Source organism: Osmerus eperlanus, chromosome 4, assembly GCF_963692335.1.
Source record: "Osmerus eperlanus chromosome 4, fOsmEpe2.1, whole genome shotgun sequence".
NCBI classification, from domain to species: Eukaryota; Metazoa; Chordata; class Actinopteri; order Osmeriformes; family Osmeridae; genus Osmerus; species Osmerus eperlanus.
In genome coordinates, this window is record NC_085021.1 from 21,232,810 (window position 1) to 21,253,609 (window position 20,800).

Here is a 20,800-nt window from a genome sequence, read left to right on the forward strand (position 1 = left end):
ACCATCTACATTTTTGTCTTTAAATTATATCGTGAAAATGCGAGAAAAGACTCATCTTTCCAATTCACTAATGTGTCATTTAGGTTACTCAACTACCAGTTAAGGACCGGTGTCAATCTGACGTGTAAACTAAAATATTAAGACATCGGCATATTTTCCGAATTACACTTTTTTGCTTCTTTTACATGCACTTTGAATTTACGCGTGATTGATCATCATGTAACCCGGTGCCAGATAGCCCACTCTGACTGACCAAGATGCTCATGTCATAACCGGTAGCTAGCTGTTCACAAACCACGCACGACGCAGGGAGTTCCCTTGAACCGCAAAAAAACGCCCTCCGTCTCTGCCCCTCGCCTATCTCTTCTGCTATTCTTGCCGGTTGATCTTCTCTGCAATACTCCCGGGTTATCTCCCGTGACGGAGAAAAGGAGCTCCGGGGCGGTGGCGGCGTCCGTGTTCCGTTGCTTCGCTGGCCTGTAACCTCAATGGTCCAAATCTGGACTGAAGACTTGACATCCGGACCTGACAGGACAGGTAGCTAGCAGTGTATTGTGTATTTTCGCTTTGTTAATCTGCACGGTCGGCACAGGTAGAGCCAACGCCACCGTTTTACGACAGCTGTGGTCTAAAAATAATGGGCATGACATTGTGGACTACATTTAATTGTTCCGTTTTTAGATGAAAAGCTGTGCTCTAAACCGTGAGCTGACACCTTCCAAAAATACGGTAGCATAGCTTACAGTTTGTATGCCACTGCCAGTTACTAGGATAGAAGGTGTTTATCGCTTGAATTTGTGCAGCTTTCGTTGTTCGTTTGGTGATTGTAGGTTGATGCATCTCTTTATATATTGGTTTCGTTTGGCGATGGACTTGGGTCACATACATGCTTTTTAGGCGCTGCCAACGAAGCAGGTGCAGGTGCAGGGTTTATCAGTGGGCGATTTTGAATGAATTGTACAGTAGGCTACTATTGTCCTACTTCCAGATGACTGTATGGTTTAGAAAATGCTGTTCATGTGTCAGGACCTTCTTTTGTGTCCCTATTAGAGGATTCATTATTCTTACCGCCCATCTGGTGCTCTCAGTAACGAGCTAATTGGAGTCTAAAGAATTGGTGCGGGTGTGGCAAAGGGGACAGGCATGCGCGCGCCGGGAGGTAGAGCGTGAATAATCCTGCTGGGCGCACCTAAACGCTACCGAGGAAATTGTTGCACTTCACAAACTCGCGCTAAGGGCTGCTTACGTTCATGAGGTGAGATTGTGTGACAGCCAGGCACACTGCAACAATGACTAGCCTGACTATAAGAATATTATGTAATAGCCTACACCTAGCCGTTTTACCTCCAGTCATGCGAGGAACTTAATGTAGTCATACAGTTGCCTACAGCGTGCTTGAGGTTTATGGTCATAATTCTTTCAGCGTGTATTGATTATGTTGCCTCATATGGGTTTGTAAAATGTATAGCTTATTGATTACCTCAGGGCATGAATGTGAGTTAAGACTGAATCCTACCCAAACAATACAGAATCGTTGTGATTTCATTTCAAATCAGGCAACTCATTATCGAATTCCGCTTTCTAGATTATTTTCAGACAAGCGAGTATCCTATTATAATCGTTACTAACAGCCTGCTGCTAAAGAAACTAAAAATCCACCTGAGTTTACTATCTAGGGTAGCTCTCCACACCTCCACAATCCCCACAGGCCAAAACCTATTTTCTGGGTGTCTTAGTGTGTGTAAAGGTGTGTGTGTGTAAAGGTGTGTGTGTGTGTGTGTGGGATGTGCCTGCTTCTGTATGGGATACCCAGCTTTTCTGACTTCCTCAATGTATTCCACCAAGCGTCCTTCCCTTGTTGTGTACGTGGATCATGGTAGTAGCTAGCCGGTGTGTCAGTGGAGAATGTCAGTGGTGGGGCAGTGTGTGTGTGTGTGTTGACTTTCAGCTGTTCTATCCTAATCATCCGACACAACAACTGCACTAGGGGCTTTACCCTCATCTCTTTAGTCTTTAATTGGAGCTTGTTCGACTCCCTCCTCTTTCCTCCATCTCCCTGCTTCTCTTCTCTTCCCTCCTGTTTCGATTTCCTTATGTGTGTTTTGTATTCTGTGCGTAGCCCTCCTAGTTAAACAAGCCAGGCACTTCTCATAAGTCCTCCCTCTCTCCTCACACTTCAACTGGACAGTTGGTCAGCTGGAAATCAAACCATAACAAGTCAGTTGTATTAAGCTACTGAAAACAACATTCTAGCTAGACATTACACTTCAATTCATTCAATGGATGCGTTTACCCCAAAAGACATACAGACAGTGCAAATAGAAGGTATAGCGGGTGATCAAGGATCAGAAGTGGACAGTCCGGTATTTCAGTGGTCATGGGACTGATATGTATTTGTCACGTTGAGTAAATGTGTTTGTTCGTCTTTTATCACTGGTAACGGTAACATGCGTGCCTGCAGTTGATGTGTAACCTGCTGTCTGCAATCTGTCATTTGTAAACAACTCTTGAGGGGGAAGATTAAGTTGTGAATTTTGTACAACAACAACAACAAGCTCTATTGCTGGGTTTGTTGATCTTGTTGGTGTGTGTGTGTGCGCATGTGCACGCCCTGCCAAGGTAACAGTCAAACACAATGCCTCCCCTGAGTCCCGTTTCCATCCCTCCTCCTGTATGATCGATTGGTATTAGTTCATTGAGCCTGTGCCAACAGGCAGCACCAGAGCATTTTGTTGAGATGGGTCGTTCACACAGCTGTGTCTTAAACACTTAACTTGACCGCGTAAAACACACACACGCGTCTGCTTTATAGCTCTCTCCAACGACCTGTTATCGAAATGTACATTCTGTTCAAGGCAATCCCCCTTCAAAACAAGAAACATGGCTTCAAGGACTAACAATCCATTTCGCAACCGGCGCAGCAACAGTCCACAAGCACAGAGGATGGACTGTGTACTGTACTGTGCATCATTTGAGCCTTTGCCGTCAGAAACAGATGACCTCTATCTGAACCCACAGCCTGAGCAGTTAACAGATAATAAACGACTCCAGTCACCACCGTGCCCCTCACCAGGTCAACCCAATTTGTAGGAAACAACCCTTTCAGTGGGTAATCTACTTCTTCGTTAGGAAAAGGCTTTGATGTGAAGGGGCTCCGTGGCTGCAGTCCTGTTCTGAGTCACAGCGCTCTGCGACGGACTCAGCCTGGCCTGCAATGTGCCCTGTGACCATCTGAATGGAAGCTGCCACAGACAGCACCCAGTGATAGTTTCTAGAGAGAGAGGGATGGAGGGAGAGAGAGAGAGAGAGGGATGGAGGGAGAGAGAGGGATGGAGAGGGAGAGAGAGAGGGATTGAGAGGGAGGGAGGTAGAGAAGAAGAGAGGGAGGGATGGAGGAACAGGGAGGGAGAGAGATGGAGAGGTAGGGAGGTACAGAGAAGAAGAGAGGGAGGGATAGAGGAACAGGGAGGGAGAGAGAGATGGAGACATGTGCGTCAGCCTCCGACAATGTCTCCAGGCTGTTTTCTCAAGTAATTTTCTGATGCGCCCGACAGACCATGTTAGGATTGGGGTTACCATGGTAACTGCATCCTTAACAAGAGCTGCCTCTTTGTGTTAACTCTCGTCCCCTGGCCTTCCTTCCCTCCCTCCCAACCTCAGCCAGACTGAGTTACAGGGCCAGTGTGCTGTCATTTTCTTGGGTGAAAGTATGTTTTATTTTCTCGTTCCTGTGGGCTCTTGTGCAAATGATTGACTCTCTGAGTGAAGGCCTGCCATTGTGAGGCGTCTGAAGTTTTTTTCGATTTGCTTCATCTGAGTGGCAAGACAGTGACAATAGGGGACCTGAGGGAGTGCCAAATGGAAGGCAGGCGAGAGAGAGAGAGAGAGAGAGAGAGAGAGAGAGAGAGAGAGAGAGAGGCAATATAGCAAGGACATTGACTACTACCACACAATCTGTGAGAGAGTGCTCATCCTTGGGTACATGAAGCGTGACTACAACCATTGGGTTCAAGAACAATGCACTCTGGGAGATGTTGTCCAATATGTGGATCATAGGCAAATAACATTTTACTCTGACACATTGATCGGCCCTTCCTAGTTCTATGCAGTATAGTTCCCTGGAACTACATTTCCCAGGGTGACGGGCTCATTAACATGAAGAATGATGGGATGCGCTGGAATGATTGGTAGGGTTATCACATAGCCGTCCTTGAGATTTTCACAGCTATTGACTGCCAATGCCATCACCTTAAGTCGACAGGTCTTCGTGTCAAACCTTCACTGGATACAGTGCCAGGAGGTTATTTGAGTGTAATAGCTTTCCACCCATGCCTTAATAGCATGTAAGAGTAATATGAGTGAGCACTTTTTAACCATTCCCTCCGTGTTTACCTTTTGTTGGATGTGCGGGATTGTTTGGCCTTATTTTGAATTCCCTTGTTTGCTGTCAGAGAGCTGGTAGCTGTTGGCATGCTGAAACGAGGTCTCTTCCAAACTGTACCTGTCTCGGTCTGCATCAGGTCACTGAGCACCATGTAAGGAAGCAGAAACCCCCTCAGAGAGAACATAAAATCGTTACAAATACACAAACCTCCACTGTCCTCCTGCCTCTCACGGGAGGCAGCTTGTAGGGTGCTGAACCAGGCAACACAGCACAGTCCCACCAGGCATGCTCTCAACTGGCTGCCTGGTTGTATTTGCTGTCTGCTCTTTAATGACTGCCTGCTTGTATTTGTTGCCTATTCGTACAGGCTGCCTGCTGTTCCTTGCCGCCCATTTCCCCTGCTCGGGATGATCGCGCAGCCTCATTGGCTAGGCCCTGATATCATTTGTCTCCTGTTGTGGCGTGACACAAGTCGTAGCCAGCAGACTGCTTGTGCTTGTACAGACTCTGCTCTCTCCAAGACTGCTGAGCGCCAAAGGTTTTCAGCATGCGTGTGTGTGTGCGCATGTGGTTTTCCCTCCAACAAGGACGTCTCACCATTCCTTTCCCTGCCCCCCCCAGCCTCCTAAACCACAGGGGCCGAAGCCAACCTCCACTCAGCCCAGATTGATGGACTGGCTGTAAACTCCATTATAATAAAAGTTCTGATTAATAAAGCTCTGAGTCTGCATGGACTGGCATACTAAGCAGGGAATGTCATTTTTTTTTGTGGCAGCTCCCTTGATTGGCCAATGTTCAAATTACAGGGTGTGGTTGGACTATAAATGACAAATTCCATTAATGTTTTCAGTTTGTGTGTTACTAGACTGTATTGTGTTGAAGTATGTAGCGCCTGTGATGTTAGTAAACCTTTCGGCAGTTGGGTAGAAGTAACGGTGCGCCATTGTTATAATAAGGCACTCCATGGCATCAGGCATGAGTCATGTGTCTGTACCGCATTAGCCAAAATGCTGCTGCTCTCCAGGGATGGCTGGCCAATCAGGGGCCAGATCAGGGAATCAGATGGCTGAGCGGTGAGGGAGTCGGGCTAGTAATCTGAAGGTTGCCAGTTCGATTCCCAGCCGTGCCAAATGACGTTGTGTCGTTGGGCAAAGCACTTCACACTACTTGCCTCGGGGGAATGTCCCTGTACTTACTGTAAGTCGCTCTGGATAAGAGCGTCTGCTAAATGACTAAATGGCTAAATGTAAATGTAAATCAGGAGTCCCTGTGCAATGGCCACTGTGAAGAGCTAGTCACTGCTTGTCAAAGACACCATAGAGATTAACAAGCACCAACAAAAAAAAGAGGGAAAAAAGCCATTTCTGTTCAAACGCCCACTATAGAATGACAAAAGATACTCATTATGAGGATAGTTTTACACAGGGACTGAGAAGGGAAGGGAGGAGATGCCATCAGATTCGAGCGGTGTCCACAACGCCAATCGATTGAAATTGTGTCTCAAAGTACCCTGTAAATTGAAGGGATGCTGTCTGTGGAGAGAGCAGCCTTTTTCCAGAGCAATAGATTCCTTTCACCTCCATCAGAATCTCAGTTCCTTTCAGGTGGAAATTGAATCGCATTGAAAGGATAAGCCAGGGGTGATTTGGTTGGTCAGAATATTGAGACCCACAGGAAATGTTTATCTCCAGCACTGCTGTGACACTGCGGGCACACTTGAGCAATTCTGTATAGTCACAACAACAAACCGTTTAGCCAAAGTTTTTTTTTTTACCGATGAAAAGTCGACGACAAACAGTGTTTGACGACCTGGCGGATCTACCCCGTCTTCCCAGCGTCTTCGCTCTGCTGTGCGACGCTTCAGCGCGGCCCATGTTTGATGGATGCCTCCTGCCTGCCCGCCGCGCAGATGAAGGATAGGCCCCGGGATACGGAGACCCGCCCTAGCAACACATCCATTTATGGAGACCTGCAAATTGGCAGGGGCTCTGTGAGGATGGGCCTGGTGAAGACAAACGAGGCCGGCCAGGACCATGACGAATGTTGAATCATAGCCGAAATTCCACCCAGAATGATCCCCATCATTTCGGTTACCGTATAGGCATTTATCTGCGCGACCTGCCATCGATGAGTGCTGCTATTGTGGCGCTAGTGTCCGTGCCCTGTATCCACAGTTGAGGTGGCTGGGGTCGATGTCTGCTGATAGGGTTTTGCAGCCTGTCATTGATACTGAGATATCTATTCAGCTGGTGCTGGGTGCCAGTTGGAGCCTGGGCAGTGACTGCTATCTCATCTTTGATTCTGGAACAAACCAGAAAGAAAGGTCATTGCAGAGATACAAGGCAGACATGATGATGCTGGGAGCCGTGATGGCGGCTTAGATCTGCAAACTCATAGCGGGGGTTTATGCAACAGTCAAGACGGCAGGGCTTAGATCTGAATTCAGCATATCCCAGCCGAAAATACATCTCCTGACTTTTGAATGTGTTTTTAAGCTTGCTACAGAGACAGTTTATAAGATTTCCATTCAGAAGTAAAATGGTTCTTATCTTGTTAAGTGCTTTGTGATCAACATCAATAGGCAAAAGCATATCTCAAGAAAAGGGGAAAAAAAGGATGTAATTGTTTTCTTATCTTTGGTGGCAGTACATTACAAGGCCCCTTCAAGGCTGAAACTGATGTGCAGCTTCAGAGATGCAGAGCCACAGTCCAGCCAGTATCTCATACCAAATTCATTACTACTGAAATAAAGATTGTTAAATTATAACACCACCAATATTTTTTGCATTAAAGCTGATAAAAGTAGCAAGTGTGTGTCTGGCATGGCCTTGATGCTAGTTGGCTAATGCAAGTGTGTAGCAGGTGCTAATGCGTTTTAACACAAATCCTATCAAATCATCAGTGAACGAATGGCTGTGGATAAACAATGAGGATGGCTTGCAAAGCCTTCTTGATGTCTCTATTGATATGGTATTGACCTTCAGTTAACGCTGTCTAATCTTATTATAATCACCTGGAGACCCTTTAGCATGATGAAACCTTTTGTTTGGTTCCCTGCTTACACTTTTCATTTTGACACGTGTACACACACACACACACACACACACATACAGTCCTACAAGAGGGATTTAGTGTTTAGCAAAGTCCTTATATATTCATATAGTCCTGATAATAATAATCTCACCAGCATTACTCAAAATGCCAACATGTGTTTTGGGTTTATCCAATATGCCAAGTTGGCACCATTTTGTGGCACCTCATAGCATCATTTTTTACCTAGTTCCAGTGGACTATACGAGATGAAACAGCAGATCTTTCACCTAAGGCACTGAAAACGCCTTGGTGAGAAGTTTTGTTAAATGTTTTTGAAACCTGTTTACAAGGGTAAATTAACAGGAACACCTGTTGCAGCGAAGCACAATCAAGTTTGTAGAAATGCTTCAAACGATTGGATTGTTGTTGTTCCAGGACATCGTAGAACTGGGATGTTGACACAATTCCCATAATGCAGCAGGAAACTAAATTATTTCCTACTCTGGTACACATTTCAACAGTTTCTATGTCCAATTACAACCGTTTTTCTTTTTTATACAGAAATAATTTAGAGTTAACGGAAAGTTTTCAAAGATGGAGAGAGAGAGTGAGATGATGTTTAATGTCAAGGAGGTTCTTTGAAGACAAGCTGTCAGCGGATCTTTGAGAAGCCTCAGCAGAAAGAGAAAACGAATCTGTCTCTGACAATGATTAGGTACGCCCTGACCAGAACAGCCGCGGATGTCATTTGATTCAGTTGCAACGTGACCCGTATTAGACACCCATTAGCCTTCAAGTCTTCCTGACGTGTTTCAAATAAGCACCTATCCTCCTCAAGTCCACTTCAGATCTTCCTGTGGACGTTTATGATAACTACAGGCTTGGCTTTGTCCCTGGGTTCCACATGAAGCCTGAGAATGGATTTTAGAAAGATGTGACTGACTTTTTAGGGAGATTAATTACGTTGGAGGACACTTGGGCTGGGGCTCCAGCACACTTTGTGACAAGGTGTTGAAATGTGAAAGAACGTCCTTAATGTTTGACGTATAGCTACACAGCTGTTCAGTATGGAACTACTTTTACCAATGTAAACTATATTTTTTGTTTAAAAGCTACATGCTCTGTCTGAATTTAACACTTCCATTGAATAAACATGAGGTGGGACAATTGTATAAATAAAACATAGTAGTACTGTGTAGAACTATCTGAATAGGCCACTCTGAGACAAAGAAACAGCATCAAAAATCCCCCTTTGGGCTTTCAGCGCTCATAAAAACAAACACAACAGTTTACCAGAATGTTTGGTCGAGCTTCTTCAACCACATGAATGTAAGGTGATAAGACCTATTTCATCTTTCAAAATGACCAGCTCCGTGAGAGCCCCCATCAGCACCACTAAGAGAGGGAAGCTGCTGCAAGAGCCTGTTAAACCTTTTTAAGGAGTGAGTTCTAAATATTACCGACGCTTCCACCAGAGTGAGTTATTTTTCCAAAACGGAAGCTAGCTAGCTTTAGTTATCTTCCGTTACCTAGCAACCTAGCATAATACTCGTAGCAATGCTACTACCTGCTAGTGTTACTTGTGAGCCTCCTAATTGTAAATTTTGAAGCCATACTATAGCGTTTGTCATATAGTTTTTGTCTATCGGAAAATAGTCGGTTGGAATGTTCAGAATCACACGTGTGACGGTACTCTGTGGGGCCCGCTTTCGAACGATCACGTATGTGTGACGCTACTCCTTAACGGGTTAAAACCAGCCTTTGATCATCTCTCATTATGCAGATATAGGCGGTATCGTCGAGGGGGAGGGGGCAGAGTATAGCGGAATGACTAGACCTCTCGGAACTGTTAACCCAGAGACACATTCAGACAGCTGGCGGAGGAAAAATGTTAATCTTGGCTTCCTGCTCACGCTCGCGGTGACTCACCACCATGTTGGCCATTGTGTGTTTACAAGTGCGCTGGTAATTATTGATCTGAATTAAAACACAGCTTTCTTCCCTTTCCAATTAAAGTTGTCCTACACAGTTAACGTTTTCATCCTTTCATCCCAGCACTTGTACCTTTTCTCTAATCACAATCCTCATTAGACGCATCATCCCTTGTTCCTCCCTGTTCTCTTGCAGGGGCTTCTCATTAGCGCTAATCGGTTATTCACGCCAAGAACACCATTGGATCCCATGTAAAACTCTTACCTATTAAAGAACTGCTCAATCGGCGACAGAACCGAAGCACAATTTTCCATGCATTTTATATATCAGTTTGACACAGTACAACAGTTAAACTAGCAGTTGTTTACTTGCTTAACCCTCGTGCTGCCTTCGGGTCACATGACCCAAAGGTTCATAACGAACCATCGTTGTGTTTACCCAATTTTACCCAATACAAAAACAAATAAAAATAATTTTCTTTTAACCTTCGCAATGTGGGGGGTCTGAGACAGCCCAACGGTTAAAAGAAAATGCTTCACTTTGTTTTTGTATGCGGTAAAGTTGTCGCAATACGACGGTGGGTCACAATGACTGATGGGTCAGAACGACCCGAAGATAACACAAGGGTTAATATCCCAATTAAACTCCTCAAAAGCCCCATGCTTGAGCAGTCCCTACTGAGAGGAAAATCGTAAAAAAAAAACAATAATAATTATCAAGCACACAATACAGTCAAGGTCAGAAAACCATTTACGGTAATCCTGGACTGCCAAAGCATGAAGAGAAGCATCGCATACAGTTTTTTTGCAAGAAAATCAGTTTGCCAGGATAGAGAAGTGAGCAAAAAATAACACAATAATCCAGCCTACTGAACAAGGAATTCATCATGGCCCAGCAGTTATTTTAAACATGACAAAGAATGACCCTCTATCTTAAAAAAAAGGGAATTAAGACTGACCTCTGGACGAGAAGGAAATTAGTCTTATTCAATCTATCTTCAGAAACATCATCTGAAGCATAAGGCTAGCAGCAGGCCTACCACTTATTTCCCTCTTAATAATGAAGCCATAGTGTAACTGGGACCTTTCAGTCAGAGAGAATTCATCTTTCTGAACTATATAGTCACATATGAAGATCAAGTCTTTTTAATCAGGGAGGAAAGAGAAGCACTTTTTTTTTCTCAAAAAAAAGTGCAAGAAGTGGTCACCTTCAAATGACAGGCATCATCTGTCTCTCTCTCCCTCTTTTCTCTCTCTCTTTTCTCCCTCACACTTTCTTTCTCTCTCAATCACTCGCTCTCTTTTTCTGTCACTGTACGTTCCTCTGTTTCTTTCCACCGTTCTTTCTCTACCTCTCTGATCTGGAAGATTATGTTCCCTGGGCTATTCACTTCTCTCTCTTTGCCTCTCTACCTGTATCCCTGTTTCTCTCTCTACCTCTCTCCCTCTTTCTCTACTTCCCTCTCGCTCTCTCTCCCTTTCTGCCTCACTCCCTCTTTCTCCTTCCCTTTCTGCCCCTCCCTCCCTCCCTCCCTCCCTCTCTATCTGCTGTCTTGTGCTGTGCTGCATGGTCTCTGTCTGCTGTAATTGATGCTATCTCTTCTCTGAGCGTGAGAGAGAGGCTCCCGAAGCCAGAACTCTTCATGCAGAGTGGTCCTGTGGGTGGCTGAGTGCTGTCTTTCTGTCGTTTCCCCTGGTTTTCTCTTTCTTTCTCTGTCTTTTCCTCTCATGTTTTCTCTCTCTCTCAGCCCCTCTCTTCCTTCCTTCCTCCCTACCTACCTCTCTTTCCCTCTCTCCTTCTACCTTGCTCTGAATGTCTTGGCTGCACATGTGAAAATCACTTACCGAATGCCGGCTGAGACTAATTGAAGCCACTACACAATAGCTGTCAGTCTTGTAGCTGATTGGATTTGACACTAACCAGTGTCTGTTTTCTGGCCAATAATTGTACAAAATGTGACAGTGATTTAGCACAATCAGTATTTTACAGAGGTGGGGACAGGTGTGACAGTCCAGAGTAGAGTGAGGTGTGTAAGTAAACAGCCAATGGGATGTGGTCTGTTGATAATACTGTCAGAAGTGTGTCAACATGTGTTTGTGTATCGTTTCAGGATTGTGAGCCATCACCATGACGACCGAGAAGGTTTTGGCAGGCGAGATAAAGGGCGCCATGGAGGGTGATTCCAGGAGAACCAATCAGGTACGAGCATCCATCATTCTGCGAGCCTCACATCCAATCATTAAGGGAGTATCCGGCATAGAGATTGATATAATCCTTGAGCCTGTTTGGTTCCCTGGGGGTTTTATGCATTATACGTTTCTCTTATACATTTGAGCAACTCGCACTCAACATCCAATGAGTGAAGAAAATTAATTCAACATTCAAACTGTAAAAAAAAAACCCCATCACATTTGAAACTGTGCCACTTTTATCCAAAGGATGATGTCACTAAGGTGTCAGATGACATGGATGACAGCTCAGACAAGACGCCCAGCAAATCCTCCAAGTCGCCTCAGAAGACAACCAGGAGACCCAAGACTGTGCCCGTCAGAGTGACCCTGCTGGACGGGTCAGATTACGACTGTGGAATGGAGGTACGTACTGCGTCCTGGCTCTTGCAGTGAAGGTTCTCTAGACCAGTGGTTCTTATCCCTGCCCTCAGGGAACCCCTGTCCTGCATGTTTTAGATGTTTCCCTGCTCCAACACACCTGATTCAAATGCATGTTCGTTACCAGGCTTCTACAGAGCTATATAACGACCCATTTATTTGAATCAGGTGTGTTGGAGGAGGGAAACATCTAAAACATGTAGGACAGGGTTCCATGAGGACAGGGTTAAGAACCACTGTTCTAGACTATTCCAACTGGGAGAGGGGAAGCCAAGCTGGGGCCAGGTGTTAAAAGGACCACTTACAGTAAACATTGTTGTCCCCCTCCCCCCCCCCCCCCCCCCCCTCCCGGACTGTGAGGAAGATGATGATCCGACACTTTCACGATCATTTAATGCTGTGTACTCTGTTAGGGATTAGGTTTTGTGTTTGGGATACTTTGAGGAAGCTGACTGTTAAAGGACTATAATCCATCCCAGCACTTACATGAGGTCTCTCCTGGAATTTAATTTGAACACATCTGAAGAGTGGTTGATTTGTTTGTCTCCTGTGTTTCACCCATGTCTGCACAGCCTGCGAATTAGAAACCCGGTGAAATCATTAGACTTAATTGCTGTCTATCTACAATGACATTAAAGTGACTACAGAGATAGAAAAATACAATGAGAGATAGAATTAGTGCCACCCGCTGCAGCACTGTACGGCCTCATTATGAAGAAACATCCTGTGGGAATTTCGCTTTCCATTCACGATATGTGTGTTCCAAGAACTGGATCAAGTTAACGTTTGAAAACACTGATGTCCTTGGGTTCGCTTGATTCGTGTTACCCACAAAGCCAGCAAATCAATCCAGCTAGTGTCAACCGTGAAGCAGCGTCAAACGCACCGCTTGTAAATAATTTAAAACACTCTCTAGGTCTAATCGATTTTTCGTAACAGGGACAGTTCTGTTGTGTTCTATATTTTGATGTAAAAAAATATAGCGTGTTTACCGCAGTTTAAATATCTTCCGTAAGCAGTTCCGCTTTGAACCGGTCTTTCTGTGCTCCGTGCTTGAAATTCATCCCCTGTCGTCCCTGGAGGAGGGGCAAGGAGGAGGCCCTTTCAGGAGATTGCTTACAGCCCTGCCATATCAATGGAGCGGTTGAGTCAGCAGTACGAGCCCTCAGTGGGCCTCCCAGTCATGCTACGCACGCAACTGACTCAGGGAAACATGCTCTCTGCTCTCCTCCTCCAGGGGGAAGAGGCAGTTTACACGGTTAGTGGGTGAGGGATGGGGGTGAGGGGTGAGGGGTGAGGGATGGGGGTGAGGGGTGGTGGTGAGGGATGGGGGGTGAGGGATGGGGGGTGGGGGTGAGGGATGGGGGTGAGGGGTGAGGGGTGAGGGATGGGGGTGAGGGGTGGTGGTGAGGGATGGGGGGTGAGGGATGGGGGGTGGGGGTGAGGGATGGGGGTGAGGGGTGGTGGTGAGGGGTGGTGGTGAGGGATGGGGGGTGGGGGTGAGGGGTGGTGGTGAGGGATGGGGGTGAGGGGTGGTGGTGAGGGATGGGGGTGAGGGATGGGGGTGGGGGTGAGGGGTGGTGGTGAGGGATGGGGGTGAGGGATGGTGGTGAGGGATGGGGGTGAGGGATGGGGGGTGGGGGTGAGGGGTGGTGGTGAGGGATGGGGGTGAGGGGTGGTGGTGAGGGATGGGGGTGAGGGATGGTGGTGAGGGATGGGGGTGAGGGGTGGTGGTGAGGGATGGGGGTGAGGGATGGTGGTGAGGGATGGGGGTGAGGGATGGGGGGTGGGGGTGAGGGGTGGTGGTGAGGGATGGGGGTGAGGGATGGTGGTGAGGGATGGGGGTGAGGGATGGGGGGTGGGGGTGAGGGGTGGTGGTGAGGGATGGGGGGTGGGGGTGAGGGGTGGTGGTGAGGGATGAGGGGTGGGGGTGAGGGGTCAAATCAAATCAAATTTATTTGTATAGCCCTTTTTACACGCAAGCATGTCACAGAGGGCTTCACATATGCCCATAGAACTGCCCCTCAACCAACCTAAACCCTCAAGGAAGAGGGTTTAGGTTGTCGGGAATCGGGCTAATAATCCGAAGGTTGCCAGTTCGATTCCCGGACGTGCAAAATGACGTTGTGTCCTTGGGCAAGGCACTTCACCCTACTTACCTCGGGGGGGTATGTCCCTGTACTTACTGTAAGTCGCTCTGGATAAGAGCGTCTGCTAAATGACAAAATGTAAATTCTAGGTGTGGCGTGAGAGCGTGTGAACTGGCTGAAATGCGTGTGTCTCACGGTCAATGCGTCAGGCTTGAGAACCCTGAATATAGGTTGTGACAGATTTGCCGTTTTCAAGATGAAACCTAGCTACGCTGTGAAATGAAACCCTGTCACACAGTCATATTCCCCTGCCTACAGTAAATGTTTTTTTGTTTTTTTCCTAAAAGAAACATTCTCAAGTCGTTTGAATTATTCTGTGGCTAATGAACTGCCTTAACGTGTAGTAGCAATCAGACATGAGCCAGGGAAATAAAGGAGCGTGGCTCCTTTAAGGGCGGAGAGATGGGCTCAGGCAAGACTGGAGGTGAGGGGGAGCTTACAACAGACAGTGGGACTTAACACTATGGATCATGTTGGTGTCGGCATGGTAACCCTGGCCGCTGCTAAAGGTGACGGAGTGTGGAGTGAGGCCGGTGGTGGAGATCTTGTTGTCGATGCCGGCTTGACCTCACCTCGTTCCTGCACAGCCCCGTCGTCACCACGGTGACCTCCATGCAGAGTCTATGCAACACTGACCCACCCCTAACCTCCTCCCCTTTCCTCCCTGACACCCTCTGTTCTGGCATCAGAGACATTAAGCCAGGATGGGAAATCCATATAGCTGATATATGGCTGCTCTTACTGTAGGTGCAACCAGGGAGAACATATAGTATGGGGGAAGGGAGGGAGGGATGGAAGGAGTTAGTGTGTGTGTGTTGGTATGTGAGTATATGTATGCTTGTGCGTGTGTGTGTGTGTTTATTAAAATGCACCTACTGCATGTGGGAGATAAAATAAACCACGGTGTTGTACAGATTAAAAATTCCCAGATGTCCATTAGTGTAATTGCATTAATGATGTGGAATGCCCAGCCGTGCTGTAATGATCTACACCAGTCAGGCAGCAGTCCACATCTTCTGGAAGTTGGGATTGATGTTCTAGCTCTTAACATTGCATGTACTGATGGAGCACAGCGCATTGTTTAATCTGTGACCTCAAGCCGCACAAACGCGACAGGAAATCTTCGTCTCTCGTACTGCATCTCCCTACTGCACTGTCTCCAAGCTCACCCTCTGATGAACATTACTGCGCACACAAACACACACACACCTTGATAGTGAATATTAGCGGCTTAATGTTTTTGGCTGATCTTACCTTCCTCCTGTCTCACCAGAGCGAACAGTTGAACTGATTTGATCCATAATTTATTACAGTTATACCATAAATAAGAAAATACCTGTCTGTATCAAATAAACCCAGTTGAAGAGGCATCCTTTTCGTTTGAAGTTCTTTGTTTTTAGCCTCACTTTGAAGCAGCTGACAGCCAGGGAGCAGGCTTTAATATGACCAGCTTCTCACTCTTACACCCTCCTGTGATTTGCTGTGTATCTATGTTCAATACTGACACATCCTCTTCAACTGTCTGTGAGTCTGCATACACACACACACTGTCTGCTAGTCTGTGCACACACACACACACACGCACACACACACAAACACACAGTCTCCTTTCATCTTGTTTGCATGGTTCATGCAATCTTCAAAATAGATTGCTCCTTAAACAATCAGAGAATAGAACTAGTGTATCAGAAATGTGATTGGACCCGGTTTGAAACAACGACGGGGAAATCTCATCACCAGCGCTGGATTGGCTGCAACGCTTGGCAGACCACCTCAAATGTGTGTTGCAATTTCATTTGACGAGAAAATCGAATGTTTCCAACATTTCACCACGTTTAGTTCTGTTTTGCTACCGTCTCCGACAGATCTCCTGGCTAATGTTTTGCACTGGTATTTTTGGGATTAAAGTAAATTGTCATGTTTAATTAATTAACTGCCTAATTAATGCTTTTCATTTCGGCTCGTAATGACTGGCTACTGTACGGCTTTCTTAAACAAGATCGGAACAAAGCTCTGTGCCCTCACCACACTAGAGCACACACACGCACACACACACAGAGACAGACACACACACAAAGAGAAAGGCCCTATTACTTCTGTTTCCATGGTAACAGCTGCTGGGTAGCTCTGTCGCCGTAGGAGCCAGGTTCCCCCGGGAGACGAGTATGGCGCGCGCACACAGTATATACTATACTGTGTGTGTATAGACAGCATCTGCCAAGGCTGCATCTGAATCCCACTGAGTTGACTGTGGAAGCCCTGAAGGGCTGAGGATAAGGTGTGGTCCTCTGAAACGATTCCAGTTCTCTCCCTTATATAGACATATGGAGGCCCAGGACCCTCCCACACTCCTCAGGGAGGAAAGCCTATTGGGCCATGAAAGCGTCTCTCAGCCAATGGAAGGGCGGGGTTTCTGTTTTGTGGTAGCATTACAGTGCTGAGAGAGGTTTTATGAGAGAGGCGGAAAGGAGATATGATGCCGTGAAGCATGAACACATCTGCATGGTCTCCTCCGGCGCTCAAGCAGTCATTAATGTAATCTGTCACATTCTGCCGAGGCTTTAATGGAGCCTCGTAGCTGTTGCACGATGAAACCTGAGACTGTGGTGAAATGAGAGACTGTTGCTTTGCATTTGTTTCACTTAAATGCTCTGTTTCATGGGTTCTGTTCCCTGGTGACTTCTGTTAGAAGTCATGAAAACCGGATGAGTGAAAAACATCGCTTGGATTTGATTGCTACTGCGTTGTTGTTTGGTCCCATCAGTGGTATGATGTGAGCTCAGTTGGTAGCTGAAATTCTCAATAACATCTTAAGCATTTTGGATCATATCATGAGATATGACGACTTGCTTTCCTAAATGGGGCAAATCACAGCAACCGTACGGCTTTCTTTAAAATGTGCGTGTGTGTTTGTGCGTGTGTGCCTTTGCAGAAGTTTGCCCGAGGCCAGGCCCTGCTTGACATGGTGTGCGGCCATCTGAACTTACTGGAGCGGGACTACTTTGGGCTCTCCTTCTACGACACAGACAACACCAAGGTCAGATCCCTCCGCCCGCCGCCGCAGACAGACCAGATCAAATCACCGCTCTCAGTCTCCCTCCACATCACTGAGAATCATCAATACTCCATTAGAATCATCCCTGGTATATACATGTACAGTATTTTAAGCAAGCCCTCGCAGTCAGTAACGATGAGGTTATGTGCAGCGTTGCTGAACAATTATTGAAAACCAGAGGGAAAATGAAACTCGGCTCCAGCTCTTGCTGTAATCTTTAATTTAACGATCGCTCCAGAGATAAAATAATATTCGAGCTGCATCTGAAGGAGCAATCAGTTCCATCAGTAATACCTTTCATCAACCAACAACAAAGGAGTTGGGATAAGAACTGAAGTTGTTAATGAGCCGTCGAGACAAAAGAGAAAAATCATTAGGAGGTACAATAGGATCTCGCTGAAAGTCTCGACCAAAGCCTGAGGTAGAATGACTCTTGGAGGTCACAGGAAGTGATACTGTGAGTACTGGTTGCCCTTTTAACAGGCAATTGGTGTGGTCTTCCCAGTGGTCACTCCCAGTGTGGGAGAGACACAGAGAAAGTTGCCCTTTGAATTGTGATTAAATGTGATTTGCCCTTTTCAAAGTACTGCGTGGTTGGTGTCGCCGTGCACTGGAACCGTCTCTCTGAAGACTCCAGTGACATTAAACCATGCACACTGGGCTTAACTGCCGTTTATTCCTCTCTGTCATGAAAACATGAAAGCAATGACACCACTTATGGAAGAATTTCTTTCATTTCAATCTCTGTAAGTATATTTTTGACCTCAAAAGATATGGTGGCTCCGGGGCCTGTGAGAGAGGGAGCCGACTGCAGTGTTTCTCTTCGTCCTCTCTGAGGGTTCTTCTTCTTCATGTGTCGTCTCTTTCAGAATTGGCTGGACCCTTCCAAGGAGATCAAGAAGCAGATACGAAGTGAGTGTACGAGTGCATTCTACCCTACCTTACACCCTACCTTACACCCTACCTTACACCCTACCTTACACCCTACCTTACACCCTACCTTACACCCTACCGACCTAATACACACACAGACGCACACACGCACGCACTCGCACGCACGCACACACACGCACACTTACACTCATACTAAATGCACACTGTCTGATGTTTGTCCACAGTAGGCTCGTGGCACTTTGGTTTTGCGGTCAAGTTTTACCCCCCCGACCCGTCCATACTGATAGAAGACATCACCAGGTGGGTGCCTGTGACATGTGCCAGGTGTGTACGTGCCTGTGATGGCATGTGCCGCGTGCTGACCCATGAGCGTGTGCGTGTGTCTGGACAGTGACCCCTGAGCGTGTGTCTGGACAGTGACCCCTGAGCGTGTGTCTGGACAGTGACCTCCGAGCGTGTGTCTGGACAGTGACCCCTGAGTGTGTGTCTGGACAGTGACCCCTGAGCGTGTGTCTGGACAGTGACCCCTGAGCGTGTGTCTGGACAGTGACCTCCGAGCGTGTGTCTGGACAGTGACCCCTGAGCGTGTGTCTGGACAGTGACCCCTGAGCGTGTGTCTGGACAGTGACCCCTGAGCGTGTGTCTGGACAGTGACCCCTGAGCGTGTGTCTGGACAGTGACCCCTGAGCTTGTGTCTGGACAGTGACCCCTGAGCGTGTGTCTGGACAGTGACCCCTGAGCTTGTGTCTGGACAGTGACCTCTGAGCGTGTGTCTGGACAGTGACCCCTGAGCTTGTGTCTGGACAGTGACCTCTGAGCGTGTGTCTGGACAGTGACCCCTGAGCGTGTGTCTGGACAGGCATAGATATATATAAACACTAGATGTCTCGTCCGCGTTGCCGGACAACGGAGTCGAACGTCCGCACGTGGCGGCCATCTTGCTACAGTCAACTCGCTCACCCATAACATTGTGTTGATGCTACATGTACTTTTTAAATGACCATAACTTGCTCAATTTTCAACCGATTTTGAAACGGTTTGGTTTGTTATCAACGTCGGAGATGTCGGTATGCCACTGCATACTTATGAATAATTATGTTATTAAAAAAAAAAATAGAATAGAAGTATGCAGTGGCATACCGACATCTCCGACGTTGATAACAAACCAAACCGTTTCAAAATCGGTTGAAAATTGAGCAAGTTATGGTCATTTAAAAAGTACATGTAGATTCAACACAATGTTATGGGTGAGCGAGTTGACTGTCGCAAGATGGCCGCCACGTGCGGACGTTCTAGACTCCGCCGTAAGACATCTAGTGTTTATATATATCTATGTGGACAGGTACTACCTGTGTCTGCAGCTGAGGGATGATATCCTGTCGGGCCGGCTGCCCTGCTCCTTCGTCACCCATGCCCTGCTGGGCTCCTACAGCGTGCAGGCCGAGCTGGGGGACTACGAGCCGGACGAGCACGGCCCCGACTACGTCAACGACTTCCGCTTTGCCCCCAATCAGACCCGCGAGCTGGAGGAGAGGGTGATGGAGCTGCATCGCCAACACAGGTGAGAGGGGGGGGGGGGGGCAGGGTTGGAGTGTGAGGTGGGGGGAGTTGTGAGGTGGGAGGGTGGTGGAGGGGGAAGTTGTGAGGAGGTGGGGGGGGCGGAGAGGGGGTGGTATTGGGGTGGAGTTGGGTGAGGCGGAGGGGTGTGACTTGGGGGGAGTTGTGAGGGGAGGAGTAGGGGTGGTAGGGGGGTGGACTTGGGGGAGGTGGAGGTGGAGGTGGAGGGGGAGGGGTGTGAGGTGGGGGGCGTGATGATGTTGGCTGGGGGTCTGGACTGCAAGTCTAACTACTCTGTTGTCACGGTTCTTGTTGTGATTTCAGTAGTTTTTACTGTTGGTTATGTTTTTTGGGGGGTTAAAGCTAGCTAGAGATTGTATCTCAGCCTTTATCTCAACCACTTGAGCTTTACTGAATCATCCGTGTCCTACAGTTTCATTGTCTCTCTAATCCCTGATATCTGTACCTGTCCAGTCCTAGTGTCTGACGCTACAGCTTCTATGAGATACCTGACTGTAATCTCTACTGTATGTCGTGGCCTAGGGGCATGAGCCCAGCTGAAGCGGAGGTGAACTTCCTGGAAAATGCCAAGAAGCTGTCGATGTACGGAGTGGACCTCCATCATGCCAAGGTACGGCCAAGCCCTCTGGAGCTCACCTGCCGACCCCACTCTGCCCTCTGCTCTGACTCGGACACATACTGTAGGACTACATGATTAAACATAGACAGGATTGACCACATTTGTATAAAATAAGATAATCCTTGGATTATATTGGATATAATATTGGATTTAACATACAGTATCGACCAAATACGTACACGATTAAACATCTGCAAGATTGTCCAAAGATTTACACGGTTGAGCAAATGATAGTAAATCATTGAGCGGATGTCTACTGGATTGACTCTCCCCTCTCCCCTCGTTAGCTTCACACAAACCCTTCTCTCCCCCGCGCTGCTCTCTGATTGGCAGGATTCGGAGGGCATCGACATCATGCTTGGCGTGAGCGCCAATGGGCTGCTGGTGTACCGCGACCGCCTGCGGATCAACCGCTTCGCATGGCCCAAGATCCTGAAGATCTCCTACAAGAGGAGCAACTTCTACATCAAGATCCGACCAGGAGAGGTGGACCAGACAGTAACGTTGCTCTTCACACATGTTGTTTTCTACCTGGCCTCACTCTGT

The 20,800-nt window shown here is 47.2% G+C and overlaps 1 protein-coding gene across 1 annotated transcript in view; it reads left to right on the forward strand.

The window, feature by feature from the left end:
• The first annotated feature begins 272 nt into the window (after positions 1-272).
• The window catches only part of si:dkey-178k16.1 (protein 4.1), a 36,169-nt gene continuing 15,641 nt past the window's right edge, over positions 273-20,800 (forward strand). The window contains exons 1-9 of the mRNA XM_062460221.1: positions 273-537; positions 11,460-11,548; positions 11,788-11,943; positions 17,041-17,145; positions 18,033-18,075; positions 18,282-18,357; positions 19,400-19,618; positions 20,158-20,245; positions 20,588-20,752. Coding sequence (XP_062316205.1) covers positions 11,477-11,548; positions 11,788-11,943; positions 17,041-17,145; positions 18,033-18,075; positions 18,282-18,357; positions 19,400-19,618; positions 20,158-20,245; positions 20,588-20,752 — 924 coding nt within the window. The 5' untranslated portion in view covers positions 273-537; positions 11,460-11,476. The remainder of the gene's footprint in view (positions 538-11,459; positions 11,549-11,787; positions 11,944-17,040; positions 17,146-18,032; positions 18,076-18,281; positions 18,358-19,399; positions 19,619-20,157; positions 20,246-20,587; positions 20,753-20,800) is intronic.